Source organism: Denticeps clupeoides, unplaced genomic scaffold (assembly GCF_900700375.1).
Source record: "Denticeps clupeoides unplaced genomic scaffold, fDenClu1.1, whole genome shotgun sequence".
Classification (NCBI taxonomy): Eukaryota; Metazoa; Chordata; class Actinopteri; order Clupeiformes; family Denticipitidae; genus Denticeps; species Denticeps clupeoides.
Window position 1 is genome coordinate 44029 of NW_021629819.1, and position 22288 is coordinate 66316.

The window sequence follows — 22288 nt, forward strand, 5'->3', positions numbered from 1 at the left end:
TATATAATTATATGAGGTTACATGCTTTATTGTTGTTATGATTATTATTTTTACCACCATCAGTATAGGTCTATTATCTTCACTAGGCTATTGCTATAATTGGGAATTATATCTGATATTAATTTATGCTTTATTATTGTTGTTATTACTAGGCCTAATAGTAGGCATCATCTGCATTTTTTACAGAAGCTTGCAGGTAGGTGTTGTTAATGAGAGACCTGAGCCTGCTTTGCCTTGCAAAGATCCTCAATTCTTGGCTCAATGTTTGATGAACATAGCCTCAAATCATCCTCGATTTGTGCACGATTGTGGTATTTAGTTTTGAGTGCAGTCATTTTTGAGAATCCTGCCTCACACAAATATGTTGACGCAAAAGGAAGGAGAATCTTAAAGATGACGTCACAGAGTTCAGGATATTCCAGCATCAAGGCTGCGCAGAATGACAAAATAGGGCAGGAGCTAAAGACTTCCTTCAGTCTTCTGTCACTCTTCAGCTCAATAATATGTTCCTGCATATTAATTTATAGCTCATTTGCTGTGCACATAAAGGCTGGCAGAGGACCCCAAACAATCGAGTGTTAAGTGGCTGTGATTTGATGAGACTTTTTTTCATGGATTCGTTAAGCACGGAGTCAAAAAGAAGTGCTTCGCAATAAACCATGCAATGTGGGCACTTCAATTTCACAAGTGGAGCTACGTGCTGAACGCGAGCAGCTAGACCACGCTGACGCCCCGTCATTGCCTGTGCACCATCCATGCATAACTGCGTGATTCGTGCTTTCGAGTCTCCAAACACCACAAATGTCTCCAAAAACACCAGTAAAAGTCACTGGATTGTCGCTTTTGACAAAAAAGTTGCCAGGAGGATGAGTTGTTTGTGTTATAATCAGTGCTTGAAGTGGGAAGAAAAGGTGCCGGTACTCTCTTTGCATTGGCAAATCATTACATTTTTACAGTGTAAAACAAAACTTGCATATATTACTGTTACAACAATTTATTGTTATTCATTTATTACCAACATAAGTGTATTTAAACATGTTTGTGTGTGTGTGTGGCTGCGTGTGTTTCACAAAAACTAAAGGAAAGCTTTAACTGTAGCCTATATTCTGACTAGTTTATTTGTTTTATGCAGTTAACAATACAGTTCGACCAAGAGAGCTGACAATTGACCACCACTTAATTTACCATCACCTCACTAATTTCACACTGATTTCATATGACAAACAAGTTAATAATATTAAGTCACTTACATTTTTGATGAAATAATCACTGTTTTGGTCTATTTTAGCAGCGAAAATAGATCTGATGAATCCAAACAAAGATCATAAATTAGTTTTTTTTTTTGCCTCCCATCATGTGGTCCACTCGCACCTACTTGCAGCGGTTGAGAACCACTGTTTTAAACTATCAATTGTATGTTTTATGAAGCTGACAACATTACTGCTGTAAGTAATAATAATTATAGTAACCTTGGGTGGGGCATTTGTATAGTTTTTCAACTGAACATATTCTTAGAGGCTGTGATTTCAGCTGTAAAGGTCAATTCCACAATTAACACAGAAAATGTGTAATTGCTCTAGCTTTTTCAAAAGCCTTTATGATGTCAAACATCATTGAAAATTAAAAAAATGACACAGGACAAGAGCAAGAGAAGCATTTTGTGGTGATTAAGAAGTGCTGTAGTGCATCTGCTCAATTCAATTATATGCAAGCAGGTGAAGCAGGTCGATCAGGACACAGAAGAAATAGGTGAGGCAGTTAATCATAAAAACGAGACTGTGATGCCACCTTGTGGGCCAGAAGTTGTCTTTATGCCTATTCTAGTATTATATTCTGCAAACAGAAAACAGTCTCCCACAACTTGAAGAAATGGCTCATAATATAGACAGAAAACATACCAGAAAGATCTCCAATATGATGACATGAAATTCATTAATTTAATAAACAGACAGACAGTTTATCCATCTGCTCCTCTTGGTTGAGAGCCAGTTTCTGGACTAATGCAGTCACCTCTGTCAGTACGGAGATCTCTTTTACTTCCACCACCTTCACATCTACAGCACGCTCTGATTTCACGTGAACCTGGGAGTGAGCTTTTTTTTGATGTAGGTGTGGAACTTTCTAATTTCTCTTGACAGGTGCCGAAGCACAGCCTGCAGCTCACAAAAGCTCAAGAGCCCAGGCTTCATGGGAGCAATACTTGGATACACTTTATCTATTTACATTTAAGGCATTTATCAGTGGGTGGTAGAAGCCTAGTGAGTGACACTTGCCTATGAACCAGGAGACCCAGGTTCAAATCCCACTTACTACCATTGTGTCCCTGCATACAGTGGCCTTACTAATATGCACAGCATCCCCAATAATCTACAGTAATCTTCCCCTAGCAAAGAAACGTAAAGCTGCACATAGTATCTGCCCGGATGTAAGAGCGCGGCCACAATGGGTAATGTTAGTAATCTAAGAACGGATTAGATTATGGATTTATGTAATTGATTGCAACGTAAAACGGTAACGCTCAAACACAAATGTATGGAGAAAAGAAAAGAAATCCACTCTGGGTCTCAAAGTCCTTGCCCGGCGTCAATGTAATTCTCTTCGAATTAATACAGTCTCCTCATCCAAAAAAGTACATGCATTTCTCTTAACTGCTTCATCTTTAAAACAGGGGAGGAGACCAACAGAAACTCACAGATTAGAGAATAAAACAGGTTCCTGACCAGGTTAGGTTCACAGAGTAAGTTACCACTGTAACTGACTCTAAGTAAAAGTTACCTCTTTTTCAGAAACAGGCTTGACTTACCCTGCTTTCTCGAGTTTGACAAACCTGCCACTTTGAAACGGAAAACCCAGAGTTTCTCTCATTTCAGGCTTAACAATTTTGACTTGTAAACTCCTTTCTGAAATGGGCCCCTCGAGGCTTTTTTTTTTTTTTTAACTGTTCTGAAATTTGTGAAGACAATAATGCTTCTGATGTCTAAAAAGACAATGCAGTTATGACGTTTCCAGACATTCCAGAAATTAAATGTTTGTTTTCATTTCTTTAATCTGTACATACATATGTGTTTTATTCCATAATATATCACTCTGATCTCATGATTCTCATAGGTATTGCAAATCTGCTTATCCAGAATATACATAATTTTTGGGTATTTTGTTTTTGATGCAACAAAAACAAAAATGCTTAGTTTAATAATGCTAATCATTTAATAATAATTGTCACAATGACAATCGCTTCACTTTCAGTAATACATTGAGGTTAACATATGGGATAAAATCACACCAGTTTCACCAAATCACAAGAGGTACACCAATATATCAAGACTGACAGACTTACATTTTAAGCATTTTAGTTATGGAAAAATGAAACAATGAAATGCTCTATAGGTTATGGCGTATAAGATTACAAAGTAAGAATTCTGTATTTTATTAGTAAGTAGTATTTAGTTTGCTGTGTATATGATATGGTTATAATTCTTTTTTTTACTTTTACTGCATCCTTAAATGTCCTCTTCTTGGTATTCAGCCAAGATCGTGTTCCCAGCCTGGCACCTGTATTCCCCGTATTCAGTCGAAGAGCTATAGCCTGACTGGATCGTTATTTTGACTGGAACCTTCACATCCACCTCTTTTCTCACTACATTCACAGTGAGCTTGGTGTGTGGATGGATGGTGGCTGGTATGGAAATCTTCACACCCTTCTTTTCCGTCTTGGTGTTGCTTGTCCCCTTCTCCACGGTGAAAGTGTTACTCACATTCACATTGACCTCTGATTTCACTATACCAATATCAAACCCAAATGACATCCCCACACTTATCTGTGTAGCATTGCTGAAGTTGAAGCTCTCGGTGACAGAACCTTCATACTCCCGACTGAGCTCAGAGGAGAAGGTCTGCTCATGTTTTCCACGATTCACACCACAGATGGAGTCAATGACGACTGATTTGGTGTTTTCTTCTTTCTTGTCCCAGAGGAGCTCTGCTGTTATCTTGGGTCTCCCAGGTTTAAGAGGACGAGCCCAAGACACTTGGTTGTCAATCCAGCCTATGTTTGGAAATTCTCTTCCAGCTCTGACCAGAATTGAACGACCACCTCTGTTTGGATGCTCATACAGGACCCATGCTCCTCTGTCCACTCGGCAGGAAGAAATCATATCATTGAAATTGCCAAACATTAAGTTTGTCTCACAGTTGAGGGTAATGCTCCTACCCCCATAGTTTTGATCCTCATACAGTGTGATCTGAGGATTTGTCAGATCTTCTTTCACCTGTTCCAGTGAAGAAATTACCTCATGCCACTCCACTGATCGACATTCACCCTCCTCAAAGTAGAACTGGGCACCCTGACAGTGGGGGTGTTCGTATAACACCCATGGCTGCCCTATGACCTTCACAGAGGAGATACAGTCATTAAAACTAACATCCCGAAGGTCTGGACAATACTCAGTGAACTCCCGGCTCACGCCTTGAAAGTCAGGATTCTCGTACACAAAAATCTTGTTTACAGGATTTGAAGCCATTCCCGTACTCCTGAAGGTTGTGCAAGAGCTGAGAGCAAAAGTGTGTGTGTGAAGAATTCCTACTGTATTTGTAGTGATCTTAGAGTGGGCTGAACTGCACAGAGCCAATCATCTTGTTTAGGAGGGTCTACCAGGTGTGCATATTTTTTCTGCACGTTTCCTGATCAAAGCTGATGCCATAGCTGCTCATACATTTTGAAAGATATTTGTTTATTACTATTAATATCTTTTTATTTCATATCTCAAGTTCGGCTACAGGCGTGTCCACCTGAGGTGGGCTATTTCAGGTTTTTTCTGTTTGAATAGCTTTAATTTTCTGTCATATATACAAGTGGTCTTATGTCATAGCGATCATGTCATCTCATGGCCCACAGGGGGCACTGCAGTGCCCAAGAGACCAACGACCACGAACTGGAACAAAGCAGTTCATCATCCAACATTAAGTCCTGGCAGCCATGTTGGACGTTGCTTCCTCATTGTTGATTATTTCACTTTGCTGCTAAGCCTTACCCAAAAACCCCAAATTGCCCCCAAAAAAATGACATTGCCCAAAAATGATAATGCTCCATGCCATCCACCTGCTCCTGACTCCTTTTTTTCGGGTTGACCTTGTATGAAATGGGCTGGCCTTGGATTTTTGAGCCAACAAACGGAGCAGTTGTCTTGCGGGGTCTGCCTGACCTGGGCTTGTCAAAACCGTCTCCAGTCTCTTCAGATCTTTTTTTTATTCCTCTGTGCTTGACGCTGCGACACATTGAAGGTGTCTGCCACATCAGCAGTGGATCTGGTCTTCAGCCTCTTGATAATCGACACTTTAGTCTCAGGGTGAATCTTAGGCGTGTTGCAGTTGATGTGAAGGTCTAGTGTACTGGGTTTCTTTTTATACACACCTGAGACCTAATTATTCATTATTAGTCAATGAAGCTCATATGACAAGGCGACAACACTTATGTCTTTGCAAAAATTGACTCAATGGGCTTTAGCAAGCTTTCACTATTGAAATACTTTTTGACCATTTTGTTTTGCACTGAAATATTATTACAAAAGCTGTTGGGAATAAAATTAGCCTTTTCTTGTAAAAAAAACCCCCAACTTTTTAGCACTTGAGGTCAATTTGTACACAAGAGACAAGACCTTTGTCAGGGACTTTACGCTACATGTGACATGACTTGGCATGACTTTCTTCAAATTGATTAAGTCAAAAAAGTTGAGTGCGACACCAGAGATTAGTTAAACTACATATTTATGTATCAAAAAGATAATAAAGGGCCATAAACGTAGTAGGATAGCACATGCTATGACAAGGTAAGGATGGCACCTGGTGGTGCTGTGGCCCCATGACCTGACACTTGACTCGATGAACTAGCCTAAATCAGTAGCAATGAGAGCAGTGCAGGCAGTGAGTAAAGTACTAGAGTAATCCCATAGAGCTACCAATGCTTTGTTAATCAACTTCCCTTACACAGTTTGGACAGAGAATGATCCCTCTGATCTTGTAAAGTAAAATAAGGCCTTTCTTAAATCTGAGATGAAGGGTGTCAGGGTCCAACCTAAATTATTTTTGGGGTGATTTGTTGCCTCTTCATTGACATGGTGAAGAAGTTCCATGTGTGTCAGATTGTAGTCTTGAGGCAACAATCTGAGTCTTGAGACTCCACAGCCCACTTCAGTTTGCCTACAAGCCTCTCTCACTTGGAGACCGCTGGGAGCACTGTGAGAATCGTCTTCTTTTATTTGTCTCCCGCTGGAGAACACAGGAGTGAATCATCACCTCACAACATGTATTACCTCACCAACCCACCACAGTATGTGAGAACTCAGGGTTGTGTGTCAGACAGGGTGGTCTGCAGTAGGATGGGCCCCACAGGGAACGGTTCTGGCACCGTTCTTCTTCACCATCTTCATCTACACTGTAGACTTCACCTACAACCTACAAGATCTCTGATGACTCTGCAATAGCTGGCCTAGTCACAAATGGGGATGACGAGGAGTACAGATAACTGACTCGGGACTTTGACTAGTGCCAGCAGAACTACCTCCAGATCAACACTGGAAAGACCAAGGAGTTGGTGGTAGACTTCGCAGGCACAAACTTCCTCCATTACAACCACTGAACATCCAGGGTAAGGACATTGAGGCTGTGGAGAGCTACAGGTACCTTGGTGTTCATCTGAGCAATAAACTAGACTGGACTCACAACTCTGATGCCCTCTAAATGAAACGGCAGAGCAAGCTGTACTTCCTGTAGAGGCTCAGGTCATTTGGGGTGAAGGGCCCACTCTTTTATGACTCTGTGGTGGCCTCAGCTATCTTTTATGGTGTGGTCTGCTGGGGAGGTAGCATCTCTGCTGGGGTCAGAAAGAGACTGAACAGGCTGATCCGGAGGGAGAGCTCTGGTCAAGGATGCCCTCTGAACCCAGTGGAGGTGGTGAGTGACAGGAGAATGGTAGATAAGCTATCATCCCTTTTAGACAACATCTCCCACCCTATGCAGGAGACCTTGACAGCACTGAGCAGCTCCTTCAGTGGCAGGCTGCAGCAGAATTTTGACAATGAACGGGGGTATTTATTAAATGTTGACAAATGTTATTTCAGCTATATACATGTTAGATGGTACAAAGTGAAACAAATTATCATTTCTCTGGAACCTGGTGCTACATGTAACATTTGAACAATTAAAAAGTTACATAGTGACAAAGTGCACATGTGTGACACAGACAAACTGTGCTACATAAAGTGCAAACAGGGGATACAGGCAGTGCAAGATGTAGACAACAATGAGACAGACAGCACTAAATTATAGAAATGAGTAACAAATGCTCAAAGTAAAATAGTGCAAACTTTGAATTTTGAATGGTGCACTAATAGTGTGCAGTGGTGGAGGAAGTACAGAAGCTTAGTACTTAAGTAAATGTACAAGTAACCTGCAAAATATGTACTCAAGTAAAAGTAGAAGTGCTACATCAACAATCTTACTTAAGTAAAAGTCCTAAGTACTTACTTTTAAATTTACTTTAAAGTATATTTTTTAAGTAAAAGTACTCACACAATGGTTTGTCTCAACATCTGGGGTGTGCCATTTTGTAAAAGCATAGTACATATACTGACTTATGCCTGTACTGATGTCATTGCTCGGAATAATTACAAGCAATTATACAGTATATGTGTATTGGAAAGTTTGGTGTGCTTATTGTGCATGCACTCTGCAATACTGTGTGTACCTTAGAATTATGTGGATGACAAGTTATATACTAGGTATTACCCACTAATATACCATTAAGATAAACCAATCAGGACATGATATATCTTTAAATCATTTATGTACTTGCAAAACTATTCAACACTTCTGTTAAGAGCGGTAAAAGGGCAACACAACAGTAACCAAACACCAGTGGTGGGGTGGTGCTCTCAAGAATATGGCAGTACAAGTGGCATTGCGAGCCCTTTAATCAACTTCGTATCATCAGCACATTCTGTTCAACAAGAGTTGCCCTGGCTTGCATGAAAAAAAAATGTAGCGCAACTGTAAAACTAGTAAATACAAAGTTTATGTTCCAATGATTGCAGAAAAGCAAAAAGCATTGGCCTAATAATGGATAACACAACACTTAGTCAATACAAAAGGCAGATGTTAGAATGAGAAACAACAAAAATTTTGACCGTTGACTGGGGTGTGGCTCTCTTAAGAATATGCCAGTATAAATGCTATTCAGACCCCTAATCAACCTAGAATTATCAATACTTTTTGTTTAGTTTTTTCTTTAACAAAACACGAGTCTATATGAAAAACAGATGTAATTGTAAATCTTGTCAATGATCTATTATTTGCAGAAAAAAACAATATTGTGTAACTCAACACTTACAATACAAATACAAAAGGCAGATCTTAGAATAAGAAACTTAAAATGAAGGACCATCAAATGAAAACTTTACCACTGGCCAGGCCATCAAAGATCAGAGGGTGAAAATGGCTCTCTCACGAACATGAGAGTATAAGTGCCATTTGGTGCCCTTATAAGCACAGCATTACCAGTGATTTTTGTTCAATTTCAAGTTTTTTGACCCTAGCCTGCCTCTTTTTGCAGAAAAGATGTGCCCTGCTGGACTTTAGAGTATCTATGGAGGCAGCTGAGTTGGCCAGGTAGGCATCCAGCTGTCTTGTGGTTTCTTGGACATTTCCCTTCATATGGCCAAAGAAGTCCTCCTCCTCTGACCCAGAATGGCTATCTGGTGATGAGGCTTGGTACTCCTCCAAGTGACTCTTGGTGTAGTCCATGCCTACATAACAACAACCCAAACACAGAATACAGGAAACATTAAGCTTATATGAAGAGTACTGTCTCTCTAACCTTGTAAAAACCATTATTATCACTTTGGAATTTCCTATGATCTCCTAGATGCAACAACATATTTCAGATTAACTGGCAGGATCAGAAAAGGTTCTTTGCAAGGTTTCCTTATCAATTAAACACTTGCCAATGAAATGAATGATTTAAATTACTTACCCAACCTTAGCAAATCCTCATTGCTTGTCCACGATGTGCGAAACTTTGGAAGTAAAATTGCAGCAGCATGAGTTCAGGGTCAGCAAGCATGTCACCAAACCGCCATTGTATTCCTTCTTGAAGGGCAGAGATCAGTGGCTGGCAGAACTTGGATGACTTTTGGAGGCGGTCCAGCTTCACAGTCAGGACGGTTATAGTTGGTAACAGCCATCACATGTGGACATCCACCTCTGCCTGCAACATGTTGACTGCCATGGATACTGGGTTCATGGTTGATGCATATTCTGTTAAGAAAGCAAGTTCTGCAGGGCTGAACCTGCAATAAACAGTATTGGAATATGCAGAATGTCAACAAGTGATATAAGGAATTTGTCACACACCTAGATATACATAATGTTATTACACACATCATTCAACAAACTATTTTTAATTATGTCAGATTGTGTCTGCAAAAAGTTGTTAAAATATGAATTTGTGGCCTGTCAGCATAGATATGAAACAGACATGACTGATATGCTTATTGTGTACTAAGTTATCTAAATAATTATAGGCTCTACTACTGCAGTTCAATTAAACGAGGTGTAAATGATTAGTGAACAACAATATTATGGCACACAATCCATAGCCAACCACATCATAACTGTGCATCTGCTCCAAGTCAAACTTACATGGGGACTTTAAGTGCAATGGTCACTGCTCTGACAGCTCCTTCCCTACTTTCTCTAAATATCCTCAGTAGCCGCTCAACTGCAAGGAAGAGAGAGTTCTATCTGGTATCAACTGGACAGATGAGTTGCAGTTTGCACTCCCTTTCAATAACCTCCGCAGCGATAGATGAGCGGGCACTCTTATTCCAAAGAGCTGAGCACTTGGCAAATGCTGCACGAGACGTCTTCCTGTACACAACATTTGATTCAGCTTTTTTAGCATCCACAGTTGAGATCAAATTCAAAAGATGACAGGCACAACAGTGATGTTTTGGGAGTTGATATTCAGAGCACTCATCTTCTTCCTTCATCAAAGCCTCAACTTCAACACCCTCTGTCTCCTCTTCTGGATCATCTTCCTCCACACTGTCATTTACATTTTCCCTCTGTTCTTCAGTTAAACTTCCTTCATCTTCACATGCAAAAACTCTGAAGGCCTTAATAAAGTTTGAGGTTGTCAGGATTGCCTGCAGCTGGGCTCCACACCGGAATCCAATCCTGACGCCCCATAAATGCCGGAAGTTTCAGCCCGTTCGGGGTCGCTGGCATTTTCGTGAACTTTAGTTGGTAACACTGTTCGTAGTTTGAGTTCTGGCAATCGCCACACGCCTACGGGTCAGTTTTAGTTTGTCTGTATTTAAGTTAAATCGTTTTCGGCCACCGCGCCCGTCTTTATTTGTGTTTATTGTTTATTTAATAATAAAAACCCCTTCCCAGCATGTCAGACCTCTGCGCTTCCTTCCCCCGTAAGTCCGTAGTCGTGACAGAATGCCAGCGACCCCCCCAAAGGCGCAGAGGTTTGAAGCAGAGGAGAAGAAACGCCGCGAAGGACGCAGCCCGGCGCGGCGAACGCGGACGCCAGGGGAGAGACGCGCCGCCCGTTCTGGTGGAGCGTTTTCTCCCCGAGAAGCCGTGGTACGCGGCGCCGCGTGATGACGTCACCCCCGGGAAACTCCGCGAAACCCGGAAGCGACAACGTCGGCGGGTGAGTGGGCGGAGCGAGGACGTTGGCGTCGGCAGCAGCGAGGAAGTGACGTGGGCAGCGAGCGCAGAAGATGCGACCCCCACGATCTTTGCCATGTCGAGCCAAGAACTCTGCGCTCTGCTGGCAAGGCTCCCCGTGGACTGGGACGACACGGACGATGACGAGAGCACGGGAGACGAGAGTTGGGCTCCGCCCATCGCGCCAGTCTGCGATCGTCGCAAGGTCCGTGGGGACCCACGTCACTTCCAGGGGGGTGAGAAGCGACAACGGCGGTGTCCCTCCAGCGAGGAGGTGGGCAGGCTCCAGCCCGAATGGCCAGAGTACTGTCCCTGGGAGTTGATCGCACCCTGGGTCCAGGATGTCCGCAGGGTGGACGACCCTCGGAGTCACAGGTGGGAGGACACGGATGACGAAAGCGACAATGACGTGGATTTTCGTTGGGCAGTCGGGGCCGGGATGGCTCCACCCAGCGCGCGCGTCCGAGATTGTCGCGACATCCGTGAAGATCCACGTGACTTCCGAGGGTATGAGGTCGACACGGACCAACACGAGGATGACGCCGATTGGGCAGTCGGTGCCGGGATGGCTCCGCCCATCGTGCCCGTCCATGATCGTTGCGAGGTCCGTGGAAACCCACGTCAGTCCCAGAGGTGCGACAACAGTGAGGAGGAGGACAGCGATGCGGGGGTAAGCTGGTGGAACAGGGCGACAGGAGGTCGCCAGCCAGCAACTGCACTGCCGGAACTGCCTCACAGGGAAGATGCCCTCCCAGCTCCAGTCGCCGACCCGCCTTCCCTCTGCTCGGACGTTCCCCAGCTGAACGGCAGCGCATCACCAGCGCCCCCGCATGCTGGAGAAGACGTCCACCACCCCCCACGCCACACGGCCACCACCATCTCCAGCGACGTGCCCAGCCCTGTGTGGGACAGCCAAATGGTCCCAGGACCCTTCAGTGGGGCAGCAGACACGGACGAGATCACTACCATCCTCACGTGTCTGACTGGATCAGCATGGGGCTGGAGCACAGCCCTCTGGCAGCAGGGAGAGACCGACAGGAGTTTTCGGGACTTCCAGCAGAGACTGAGGGCGGAGTCTGATCGGCCAGAGCCTGAGCCAGGGATCGAACTCTGCCCCTCCACCACATCCAGCGCCAGTCAGGATCCGGGGCAAGAAGACCAAGCACTGGCGGGCGACGAGAAGGTCGCGCCTCCCGAGATCCTGGCTGTGCCCCCTGAGGAGGTCCCGGAGAGCCCAGAGAGGGAGCCAGACGACCCTCTCTTTTGTCTGTCTCTGTCTGTGTGTGTGTGTGTGCGTGGTATATGTGTCCGTATGTCGCCCCCACTTCCCCTCTTTGTGTCCACCAGATGGCGACCCAGCCGCGGAGCCGAACCCCAGGGAGGAGGTTCCTGACCCGAATGTGCTGGTCCAAGGCGAGGTGGACAAGCCCCAAGGTACCCCTAAGTCCAGCCGGGGGGGTGCTCCCCCAAAGAATTTTTTGGGGGGGTGCAGTTCGGGTTGGGGACTCCTCCTGAGGGGAGGGGAGGTGGGGAAGCGATTGAGCTGGGTCCTCCGGTAGCCAGTGAGGAGGGCGGGCCAGGCATGGGCCTGCGTCTGCCTCCAGAGGGGTGGAGCGCCATAGAGCCCCCGGGTAGGCATGAGGACCCAGCTGGGACAGGCAGGAAGAGGGCCTGCTTGTCCCAACGGACGCAGAAGGGGCTAGCCGGATGGTCTGGCAATGCCCCCCCCTTGGCACCAGGGCCGGGCAGCGAGAGGGGCTGCATAGTCCCAGAAGGCACCAGCCTGGGGTGCCTGGAACAGTCGCCGGAGGTTCTGGGACAATCTCCCTGCGCGGTGCAGGGGGTGACACAAGACGTGTCAGAGGGGACGTGTGGAGACAGGGCCCACACATACCCAGATGGATCGGCCCTGATTATTGTGTGCAGGTACGAGAGTCCAGGGCCGCCATGCGGGGACCACGCCGGGGAGCCAGGGCCGAGGGTCCGGGGCCGCCACGCCTGACCACGCCGGGGGAGCCAGGCCGAGGGTCCGGGGCCGTCAACGCCTGACCCACGCCGGGGGAGCCAGGCCGAGGGTCCGGGGCCGTCACGCCTACCACGCCGGGGGAGCCAGGCCGAGGGTCCGGGGCCGCTACGCTGACCACGCCGGGGAGCCAGGCCGAGGGTCCGGGGCCACCATGCGGGACCACGCCGGGGAGCCAGGCCGAGGGTCCGGGGCCGCCAAGGCGGGACCACGCCGGGGAGCAGGCCGAGGGTCCGGGGCCGCCACGCCGGACCGCGCCGGGGAGCCAGGCCGAGGGTCCGGGGCCGCCACGCCTGACCACGCCGGGGAGCCAGCCCGAGGCACCGGGGCCGCCACGCCTGACCACGCCGGGAGCCAGCCCGAGGCACCGGGGCCGCCACGCCTGACCACGCCGGGGAGCCAGGCCGAGGGTCCGGGGCCGCCACGCCTGACCACGCCGGGGAGCCAGCCCGAGGGCACCGGGGCCGCCACGCCTGACCACGCCGGGGAGGCCAGCCCGAGGCACCGGGGCCGCCACGCCTGACCACGCCGGGGAGCCAGCCCGAGGCACCGGGGCCGCCACGCCTGGACCACGCCGGGGAGCCAGCCCGAGGGACCGGGTCCTCCAAGGGGAGGATACAGCAGGGCAGGAGCCTGTGGTTGCCGCCGTCCGCCCCGCCGCCTCCCACTGATGGTACTGTTGGGGCTCCGAGGACGTAGCCCTTGGAGGGGGGGCTCTGTCAGGATTGCCTGCAGCTGGGCTCCACACCGGAATCCAATCCTGACGCCCCATAAATGCCGGAAGTTTCAGCCCGTTCGGGGTCGCTGGCATTTTCGTGAACTTTAGTTGGTAACACTGTTCGTAGTTTGAGTTCTGGCAATCGCCACACGCCTACGGGTTAGTTTTAGTTTGTCTGTATTTAAGTTAAATCGTTTTCGGCCACCGCGCCCGTCTTTATTTGTGTTTATTGTTTATTTAATAATAAAAACCCCTTCCCAGCATGTCAGACCTCTGCGCTTCCTTCCCCCGTAAGTCCGTAGTCGTGACAGAGGTATTATCTGTAGTGGTCCTAACAATTTTTTCACGGACGCTGTATTCTGTATGAATGTCATTGAGAGTACTGGCTAGCATGTCATAAGTCTGCATTGCATTCTTCACTCCATCTTTCATTCGCTTTGTGTGCTAATCTATTCTCTCTCTCAATGTTGTACGTGACATGACTGGGTAATCTGGGTGATTATGCTGCATTAAATTAACGAACTCACGCTGTTCTACTACACCAAAAGGGTGCAAAAAAAAAAGTTGACCACCGCAAGGTCCATGGTCTTCTGAGAGGCTTTGGTGTTGTCAAGTTTCCGCTGCTTTATTGAAGAACCCTCACCAGCAGATGATGTTCCCCTCTTTTTAGTTGCAGTTGCAGCCAGGTACTCCTTCAGAAGTGATCTGTGCTTTCACTATAATAGATAGCAAAAATAACAATGATATACTGTAAGTGTTAATTATTCATTCTTACAATTTAATTTAAAACATTTGTAATCCTAGATCTTCGAACAAAGTAACTAGCACAATCAAGTATATTATTAGGCCTATTTACTGTGCTAAACTATGTATATAAACCTTATAATTACGAGAGAAATATGTGACAAACCCAGGAAATACAGGAGTGTTGGTCTATTGTGATCACATCTCTAGTCTGAGATGACTACTGATTGTGAAACAGGCGGAAAGCACCCCTTCCAGCCAAGCTGGACCAGTGTTGTGCATGAACGGTTCATTGAACGCGTTCCTGTTTTTCGTGAACGCTGAACTGAACGAATCAGTTTACAAATTATGAACGTGAATGTGAATGACGTTCACTCTGGCGAGACTGAACGGCGCTCACGTTTTAAAGTTTGCTGATCACAGGCTAGCATGGCTGGTGCTTCGAGTCCGAAAAAAAAAAATAAATAAAGAGCGAACGTGAACTAGTTCGTTTTTTTAGCTGTGAACTGGCACAGCTGTGAACTTCAAAATTGTAAAAAATTAACTATGAACGTGAACTAGTTCTTTTTCAGTGTGAACTGGCACAACACTGAGCTGGACACTATGCTAGCAAAGACATTAAGCTATCTTCTCCGAGCTAATAAACCAGTTTTATCCTACCACCGTGTTAAAAAAATGATGAAGCTACACTGGTGTGATTTTTATACTATTTCTGTAAGTCAACATACATTTCGCTAGATAATAGTATCATAACATGTCATAACATACCCAAAAGCATAGCATAGCATAGCTTACCTCTATATGTTTTTTCAAATTTGAAGGGGAGTTTTTAAATGCCAACAATTCTTTATGTTGAGGCTGGCATGGGATGCAAAGAAATCGCAAGGACTCATTCTTTGTACTCAAATAAATTTCTTAAATACGGCCAAGGATTTCTTTGTGATTCAGAGCTGCAGGGCTCGTGTTCATGCTCAGTTGATGCAGGTTCTGGGTCCATGTGTTGAATGTCTCGTCTTCTTGAAATCAAGCCGGTCTACCAGCTCGTGCTGCAACTGACGCGCGCTCTGCCATCATTGGAGCTAATAAAGCCTGACTGGTAGGAAATGGCAAACAACGGCAGAACGCAATAAGCTAACTATTATTCCATGCAAGATTTTGAGGAAATTGTGTTCATAAAATGTAACGAGTAACGCATAAATTGTAGAAATGTAGTGGAGTAGAAAGTACAGATTATGTAAGTAATGGAGTAAACTAAAAAGTATGCATTATTATTTTTGCTTAAGTACAGATATGTAAAAATCTACTTAAGTACAGTAATGAAGTACAAATACTTTGTTACATTCCACACTGAATAGTGTGTGTGTGTCAGAGTCAAAAATTTACCAGAGTGTTCAGGATTCTGATGGCCTGTGGGATGAAGTTGTTGCACAGTCAGGCAGTGAAGGCCTGAATGCTTCAGTACCTTTTCCCAGATGGTAGGAGGGTGAAGAGTGCATGTCAGGGGTGTGTAGAATACTTCACAATGGTGGTGGCTTTCCTGCTGGTGGCTTTTCCTGCAGCATGTGTGGTAAATATCCGTGATGAAGGGAAGAGAGACTCTGATGATCTTCTCAGCTGTTCTCACTATCCAACGTAGGGTCTTGTGGTCCAATACGGTGCAATTGGTTAGGATACTGTCGTCACGAGTCCCTCTGTAGAAGGTGGTGTGGATGAGTGGTGGGGGATGGGCTTTCCTCAGCCTTCGCAGCAAGTGAAGATGCTGCAGAGCTTCTTGGCTGTTGAGGTGGTGTTGAGATCCAGTTCCTCTAGGTGAACACAGAGGAACTTTGTGTTCTTGACTATCTCCACACAATATCCGTCGATGTTCAGTGGTGAGTGGTCCCTCCGTTGTCTTCTGAAGTCAACAATCATCTCCTTTGTTTTGCCCACGTTCAGAAATAGATTGTTGTCCATCAGTCGTTGCACCTCCTCTCTTTATGCTGACTAATTGTTCTTTCTGATCACTGCACAGTTGTGGGTCAACAGGGTGAACAGCATTGGACCGAGCACCGAGTGTGGTGGTGCTGGAGACGCTGTTCTTGATCCGAACAGACTGAGGTCTCTCAATTAAGAAGTCCAAGATCCAGGGGTCACTGTCCCAGGTTTTAGTTCTGTTTCAGTCCAGTTCACATACCTGTGCAGTCATCCACAGGTTTGATCATGTGGTGATGGACTTGAAGACTGTAATGTCATCAGTGCATTTGCTGATGTAGCTGTTCACTGATGTCGTGTACGCCTCCAAGTTGATGATGTTGTCGCTGTTGGTTGCAGCGTCTCTAAACATTTGCCAGTCAGTGCACTCGTATCATTCTTGAAGAGCAGAAACGACTGCTGCAGGCCAGGTTCTCACCTGCTTCAGAACAGGTTTTGTGTGTTGGACAAGTGGTCTGTATGCTAAATTAGCATAATAGTGATGTGGTCTGATTGGCTGAGATGGGGCGGGGCTCCACCTGGTATGAACTGGTGAATTTAGTGTAGACAATATCCAGTGCGTTATCCCTTCTTTTCGCAAAGTCCACATGTTGATGGAATTTAGGGAGATCTGACTTGAGAGTTGGATAGTTAATCTCCATAATAGGACTGACTGAAGAGCGTTTCCCGCACTTCTAGTTTCTGAGAGAAAAGCCAGAAACCAAGCTGCAGAGAGGCCGCCTGGTCCATTTAGAAAACAGGGAACGCCTCTGTTGACCAACAACAACAACAACATTGTTGACACCCCCCACACTTGACCCTTCTGCACACAAGGAAAATCTTCACACAAAAAAAACTGTAGGCGAGAGATAAAAAGAAAAGAAGAAACCCTGTGAAACAGAAGGAGTGATACAGAGAGGGACCCCCTTCCAGGGTAGAGTGAGCCTGCAAATGGTGTCAGATCAGGGTTTCTGATGATTTGTCCAATAAATAAAAAAAAAAAGTCCAACAGTTGTATGGTTGAACAATTCCAGAGTGTAGTCCAGTGTAATGGTCTACATTATGATGTTACTGGTACATTTGAAGATCCCTTAAGCTGTAGTTGTTACGGTGGTGGTGGCTGTGGTGACCCTCTGGTTTGTTTCATGCTGAGTCAGGAACCAGGATTTATCTGCTGTTCTCTTCACTGGAGTTTGCCAGTGGGCTGTGTGCTTGATTCCGTGTCTCAGAGAAAACAAACAGAAGCAGCGGCAGACGGTTGATTTGTACGACTGATTGTGAAATATGTGGTAATAGTAGGATATTGGTGCTGCAGTGGCCTGGTACCCTAACTAGGACAGCCTAACTAGGGAATTTAACACTGTCTGTGTCTAACAGGGTGACTGTGTGATAAATTGGACTTTATAATTGACACTGTCAAAGTGAAGTGAAATGTGTGTCTGGGACTTTAACAGAAGGCCTGAGAAAACAGATGGATTAGATTTAAACACTGACACTGTGTCTGAGTCCTGGACACTGACTGGCAAGCCGTTCCACAACTGCGGAGCTCTATATGAGAAGTATCTGCTCCCAGCTGTGCCCTTCTGTACTTTCGGTACCAGAAGTGACCCCGCACCTGTTGATTGAAGGGGGTGGCGGGTCGTAAAGAAGAAAGTTGATGAGTATCCACGGTCTAATGTCCTTCAGACAATTCTCTATTCTGTTCAGGTGCTGCCTCTCATCTGGCATTGCTGACAGATACAGCTGTGTGTCATCAGCGTAGCAATGAAAGCTAATACCATGTTTGCGGATGACGTCACCTAAAGGTAACATGTATAGGGATAATAGTAACAGACCTAGGACAGAACCTTGTGGAACACCAAATTCTACTTTACTATGTGAAGATGAATGACCATTGATGTCCACAAACTGATAACGGTCGGTCAGATATGATCTGAACCATTCAAAGGCCGTTCTCTTAATCCCAATAACATTGTCTAACCTGGCAAGGAGAATAGCGTGATCGATAGTGTCAAACGCTGCACTCAGATCAAGCAGGACAAGCAGCGAGATGTGTCTCTGAGGCCAACAGCAGTTCATTAACAACTTTAACCAGTGCTGTCTCAGTGCTATGATGAGGTCTAAATCCCGATTGATATACTTCATGGATATTGTTACAGTCTAGGTATGCGCTCAGCTGCTGGGCTATGACTTTTACTAAAATTTTTGATATAAATGGAAGGTTGGATATTGGTCTATAATTTGAAATCTGACTGCGATCAAGATCAGGCTTTTTAATCAGGGGTATAATGACTGCTACCTTGAACGAACTTGGTGCATGGCTGGTGCTAAGCGATGAGTTAACAATTTTGAGGATAGGATTTATAATATCGGGTGCTACTTGTTTAAGGAACCTTGAAGAAAGTGGCTCCAAAGCGCAAGTACATTGATAAAATCGTTTCTACTATGATGATACTGAGTGGTAGTATCCGTTTCTGTCTTATTCCTGGTTATATTGGCTCTAGTGTTAAACAGGAATCTGGAATTATTATAATCTCTTACTACCTTCCTTTTGAGGAGAGCGACATTATCTAACGTACTATGCAGTGTACGTTAGACAGGAGGCCTGCCATTACCTTGCTCCGCCGGTGTTGTAATCGGTTTCCTGTCCCAGTGGCTCTTGTCCATGTGGTTCCTGTACTGGGGGTGGCAATCTGAACTGATTCTCTCAGCGACAAAGGATGAATGACCGCATATGTTATTGACAATTTGTCACGACTACGGACTTACGAGGGAAGGAAGCGCAGAGGTTTGACATACTGGGAAGGGGGTTTTATTATACAATAAAAAAAGAAATACAAATAAACAATGGCGCGGTGGCCAAAAACGATTTAACTTAAATAAATAACTGAAACTAACCCGTAGGCGTGTGGCGATTGCCAGAACTCAAAACACATGAAATTAAACCAGGTCAAGTTCGTGCAGAGAGTCCACGAAAATGCCAGAGACCCAGAAGGGGCGGAAGCTTCCGGCATTTATGGGGCGTCAGGATTGAAGTCAGGTGTGGAGCCCAGCTGCAGGCAATCCTGACAGAGCCCCCCCTCCAAGGGCTACGTCCTCGGAGCCCCAACAGTACCATCAGTGGAGGCGGCGGGGCGGACGGCGGCAACCACAGGGCTCCTGCCCTGCTGTATCCTCCCCTTGGGGACCCGGTCCCTCGGGCTGGCTCCCCGGCGTGGTCAGGCGTGGCGGCCCCGGTCCCTCGGCCTGGCTCCCCGGCGTGGTCAGGCGTGGCGGCCCCGGTCCCTCTGGCCTGGCTCCCCGGCGTGGTCAGGCGTGGCGGCCCCGGTCCCTCGGCCTGGCTCCCCGGCGTGGTCAGGCGTGGCGGCCCCGGTCCCTCGGCCTGGCTCCCCGGCGTGGTCAGGCGTGGCGGCCCCGGACCCTCGGCCTGGCTCCCCGGCGTGGTCCCGCATGGCGGCCCCGGACCCTCGTACCTGCACACAATAATCAGGGCCGATCCATCTCGGTACGTGTGGGCCCTGTCTCCACACGTCTCCTCTGACACGTCTTGTGTCACCCCCTGCACCGCGCAGGGAGATTGTCCCAGAACCTCCGGCGACTGTTCCAGGCACCCCAGGCTGGTGCCTTCTGGGACTATGCAGCCCCTCTCGCTGCCCGGCCCTGGTGCCAAGGGGGGGGCATTGCCAGACCATCCGGCTAGCCCCTTCTGCGTCCGTTGGGACAAGCAGGCCCTCTTCCTGCCTGTCCCAGCTGGGTCCTCATGCCTACCCGGGGGCTCTATGGCGCTCCACCCCTCTGGAGGCAGACGCAGGCCCATGCCTGGCCCGCCCTCCTCACTGGCTACCGGAGGACCCAGCTCCATCGCTTCCCCACCTACCCTCCCCTCAGGAGGAGTCCCCAACCCGAACTGCACCCCCCCAAAAAATTCTTTGGGGGAGCACCCCCCCCGGCTGGACTTAGGGGTACCTTGGGGCTTGTCCACCTCGCCTTGGACCAGCACATTCGGGTCAGGAACCTCCTCCCTGGGGTTCGGCTCCGCGGCTGGGTCACCATCTGGTGGACACAAAGAGGGGAAGTGGGGGCGACATACGGACACATATGCCACACAGACACACACAGACAGAGACAGACAGAAGAGAGGGTCGTCTGGCTCCCTCTCTGGGCTCTCCGGGACCTCCTCAGGGGGCACAGCCAGGATCTCGGGAGGTGCGACCTTCTCGTCGCCCACCATTGCTTGGTCTTCTTGCCCCGGATCCTGACTGGCGCTGGATGTGGTGGAGGGGCAGAGTTCGATCCCTGGCTCAGGCTCTGGCCTATCAAACTCCGCCCTCAGTCTCTGCTGGAAGTCCCGAAAACTGCTGTCTGTCTCTCCCTGCTGCCCGAGGGCTGCGCTCCAGCCCCATGCTGACCCAAGCAGACACGCGAGGATGGTGGTGGTCTCGTCTGTGTCTGCTGCCCCACTGAAGGGTCCCGGGACAATTGGGCTGTCCCACACGGGGCTGGGCACGTCGCTGGAGATGGTGGTAGGTGTGTGGTGTGGAGGGGGGTGGACGTCTCCTCCAGCAGGTGTGGGCGCGATGGGCGGAGCCATCCCGGCACCGACTGCCCAAACGGCGTCATCCTGGTCGTCGTCCGTGTCCACCTCGTACCCCCAGAAGTCACATGGGTCATCATGGACGCCGCGATGATCTCGGACGCGCACGCTGGGCGGAGCCATCCCGGCAACGACCGCCCACCGAAAATCCACGTCATCATCGCTTTCGTCATCCGTGTCCTCCCACCGGTGACTCCAAGGGTCGTCCACCCTGCGGACATCCTGGACCCATGGCGCGATACGCTCCCATGGGCAGTACTCTGGCCATTCGGGCTGGAGGCTGCCCACCTCCTCGCTGGAGGAACGCCGCCGTTTTTGCCGCTTCTCACCCCCCTGGAAGTGACGTGGGTCCCCACGGACCTTGCGACGATCGCAGACTGGCGCGATGGGCGGAGCCCAACTCTCGTCTCCCGTGCTCTCGTCGTCGTCCGTGTCGTCCCAGTCCACGGGGAGCCTTGCCAGCAGAGCGCAGAGTTCTTGGCTCGACATGGCGAAGATCGTGGGGGTCGCATCTTCTGCGCTCGCTGCCCACGTCACTTCCTCGCTGCTGCCGACGCCAACGTCCTCGCTCCGCCCACTCACCCGCCGACGTTGTCGCTTCCGGGTTTCGCGGAGTTTCCCGGGGGTGACGTCATCACGCGGCGCCGCGTACCACGGCTTCTCGGGGAGAAAAGGCTCCACCAGAACGGGCGGCGCGTCTCTCCCCTGGCGTCCGCGTTCGCCGCGCCGCGTCCTTCGCGGCGTTTCTTCTCCTCTGCTTTCTACCTCTGCGCTTTTGGGGGGGTCTCTGGCATTCTGTCACGACTACGGACTTACGAGGGAAGGAAGCGCAGAGGTTTGACATACTGGGAAGGGGGTTTTATTATACAATAAACAAAGAAATACAAATAAACAATGGCGCTGTGGCCAAAAACGATTTAACTTAAATAAATAACTGAAACTAACCCGTAGGCGTGTGGCGATTGCCAGAACTCAAAACACATGAAATTAAACCAGGTCAAGTTCATGCAGAGAGTCCACGAAAATGCCAGAGACCCAGAAGGGGCGGAAGCTTCCGGCATTTATGGGGCGTCAGGATTGAAGTCAGGTGTGGAGCCCAGCTGCAGGCAATCCTGACACAATTTAATTTATCTACTGCTGTGCTTATTTTTGATGCTTTATCTCTGTATCTCACAGTGAAAAGAGTAAACCAGCCTAAACAGGAAAAATTTAAGTAATCTGTCACACTTAATATTTTAACATATTGTAAACATATATTCATAACTTAAAACTATATATTAAGTTTAGCCTTTCTTTAATGTCTTCAGTGATCCTGCCTCTGTGGCTCTCTGTCCAAAGTACACTGAACAAACAAATAAATGCAACAATTTTTGCTCCCATTTTCCAAAGATCTGAAATATTTTCTTCATGCACAAAAGATCCATAAATCTCAAATATTGTTCTCAAACCTGTCGAAATCTGTGTTAGTGAGCACTTATCCTTGGCCGAAGTGAAAAATGATCTCCATGTTCCCACAAGGTATGTA

At 47.7% G+C, this 22288-nt stretch overlaps 1 protein-coding gene and 1 long non-coding RNA gene across 2 annotated transcripts; both read right to left on the minus strand.

The window, feature by feature from the left end:
- Positions 1-3184: 3184 nt before the first annotated feature.
- On the minus strand, positions 3185-4564 carry LOC114775162 (epidermal differentiation-specific protein-like). Its single transcript, XM_028966453.1, has one exon. The coding sequence runs from the start codon at positions 4518-4520 to the stop codon at positions 3501-3503; it is 1020 nt and encodes a 339-aa protein (XP_028822286.1). The 5' UTR covers positions 4521-4564; the 3' UTR covers positions 3185-3500.
- A 3259-nt stretch (positions 4565-7823) lies between these two features.
- LOC114775160 (uncharacterized) lies at positions 7824-14652 on the minus strand. The gene is made up of 3 exons (XR_003744984.1): positions 14003-14652; positions 9026-9341; positions 7824-8798 (listed from the first exon to the last, which is right to left on the minus strand). It is a non-coding gene; the product is annotated as an uncharacterized LOC114775160 (long non-coding RNA).
- Positions 14653-22288: the final 7636 nt, after the last annotated feature.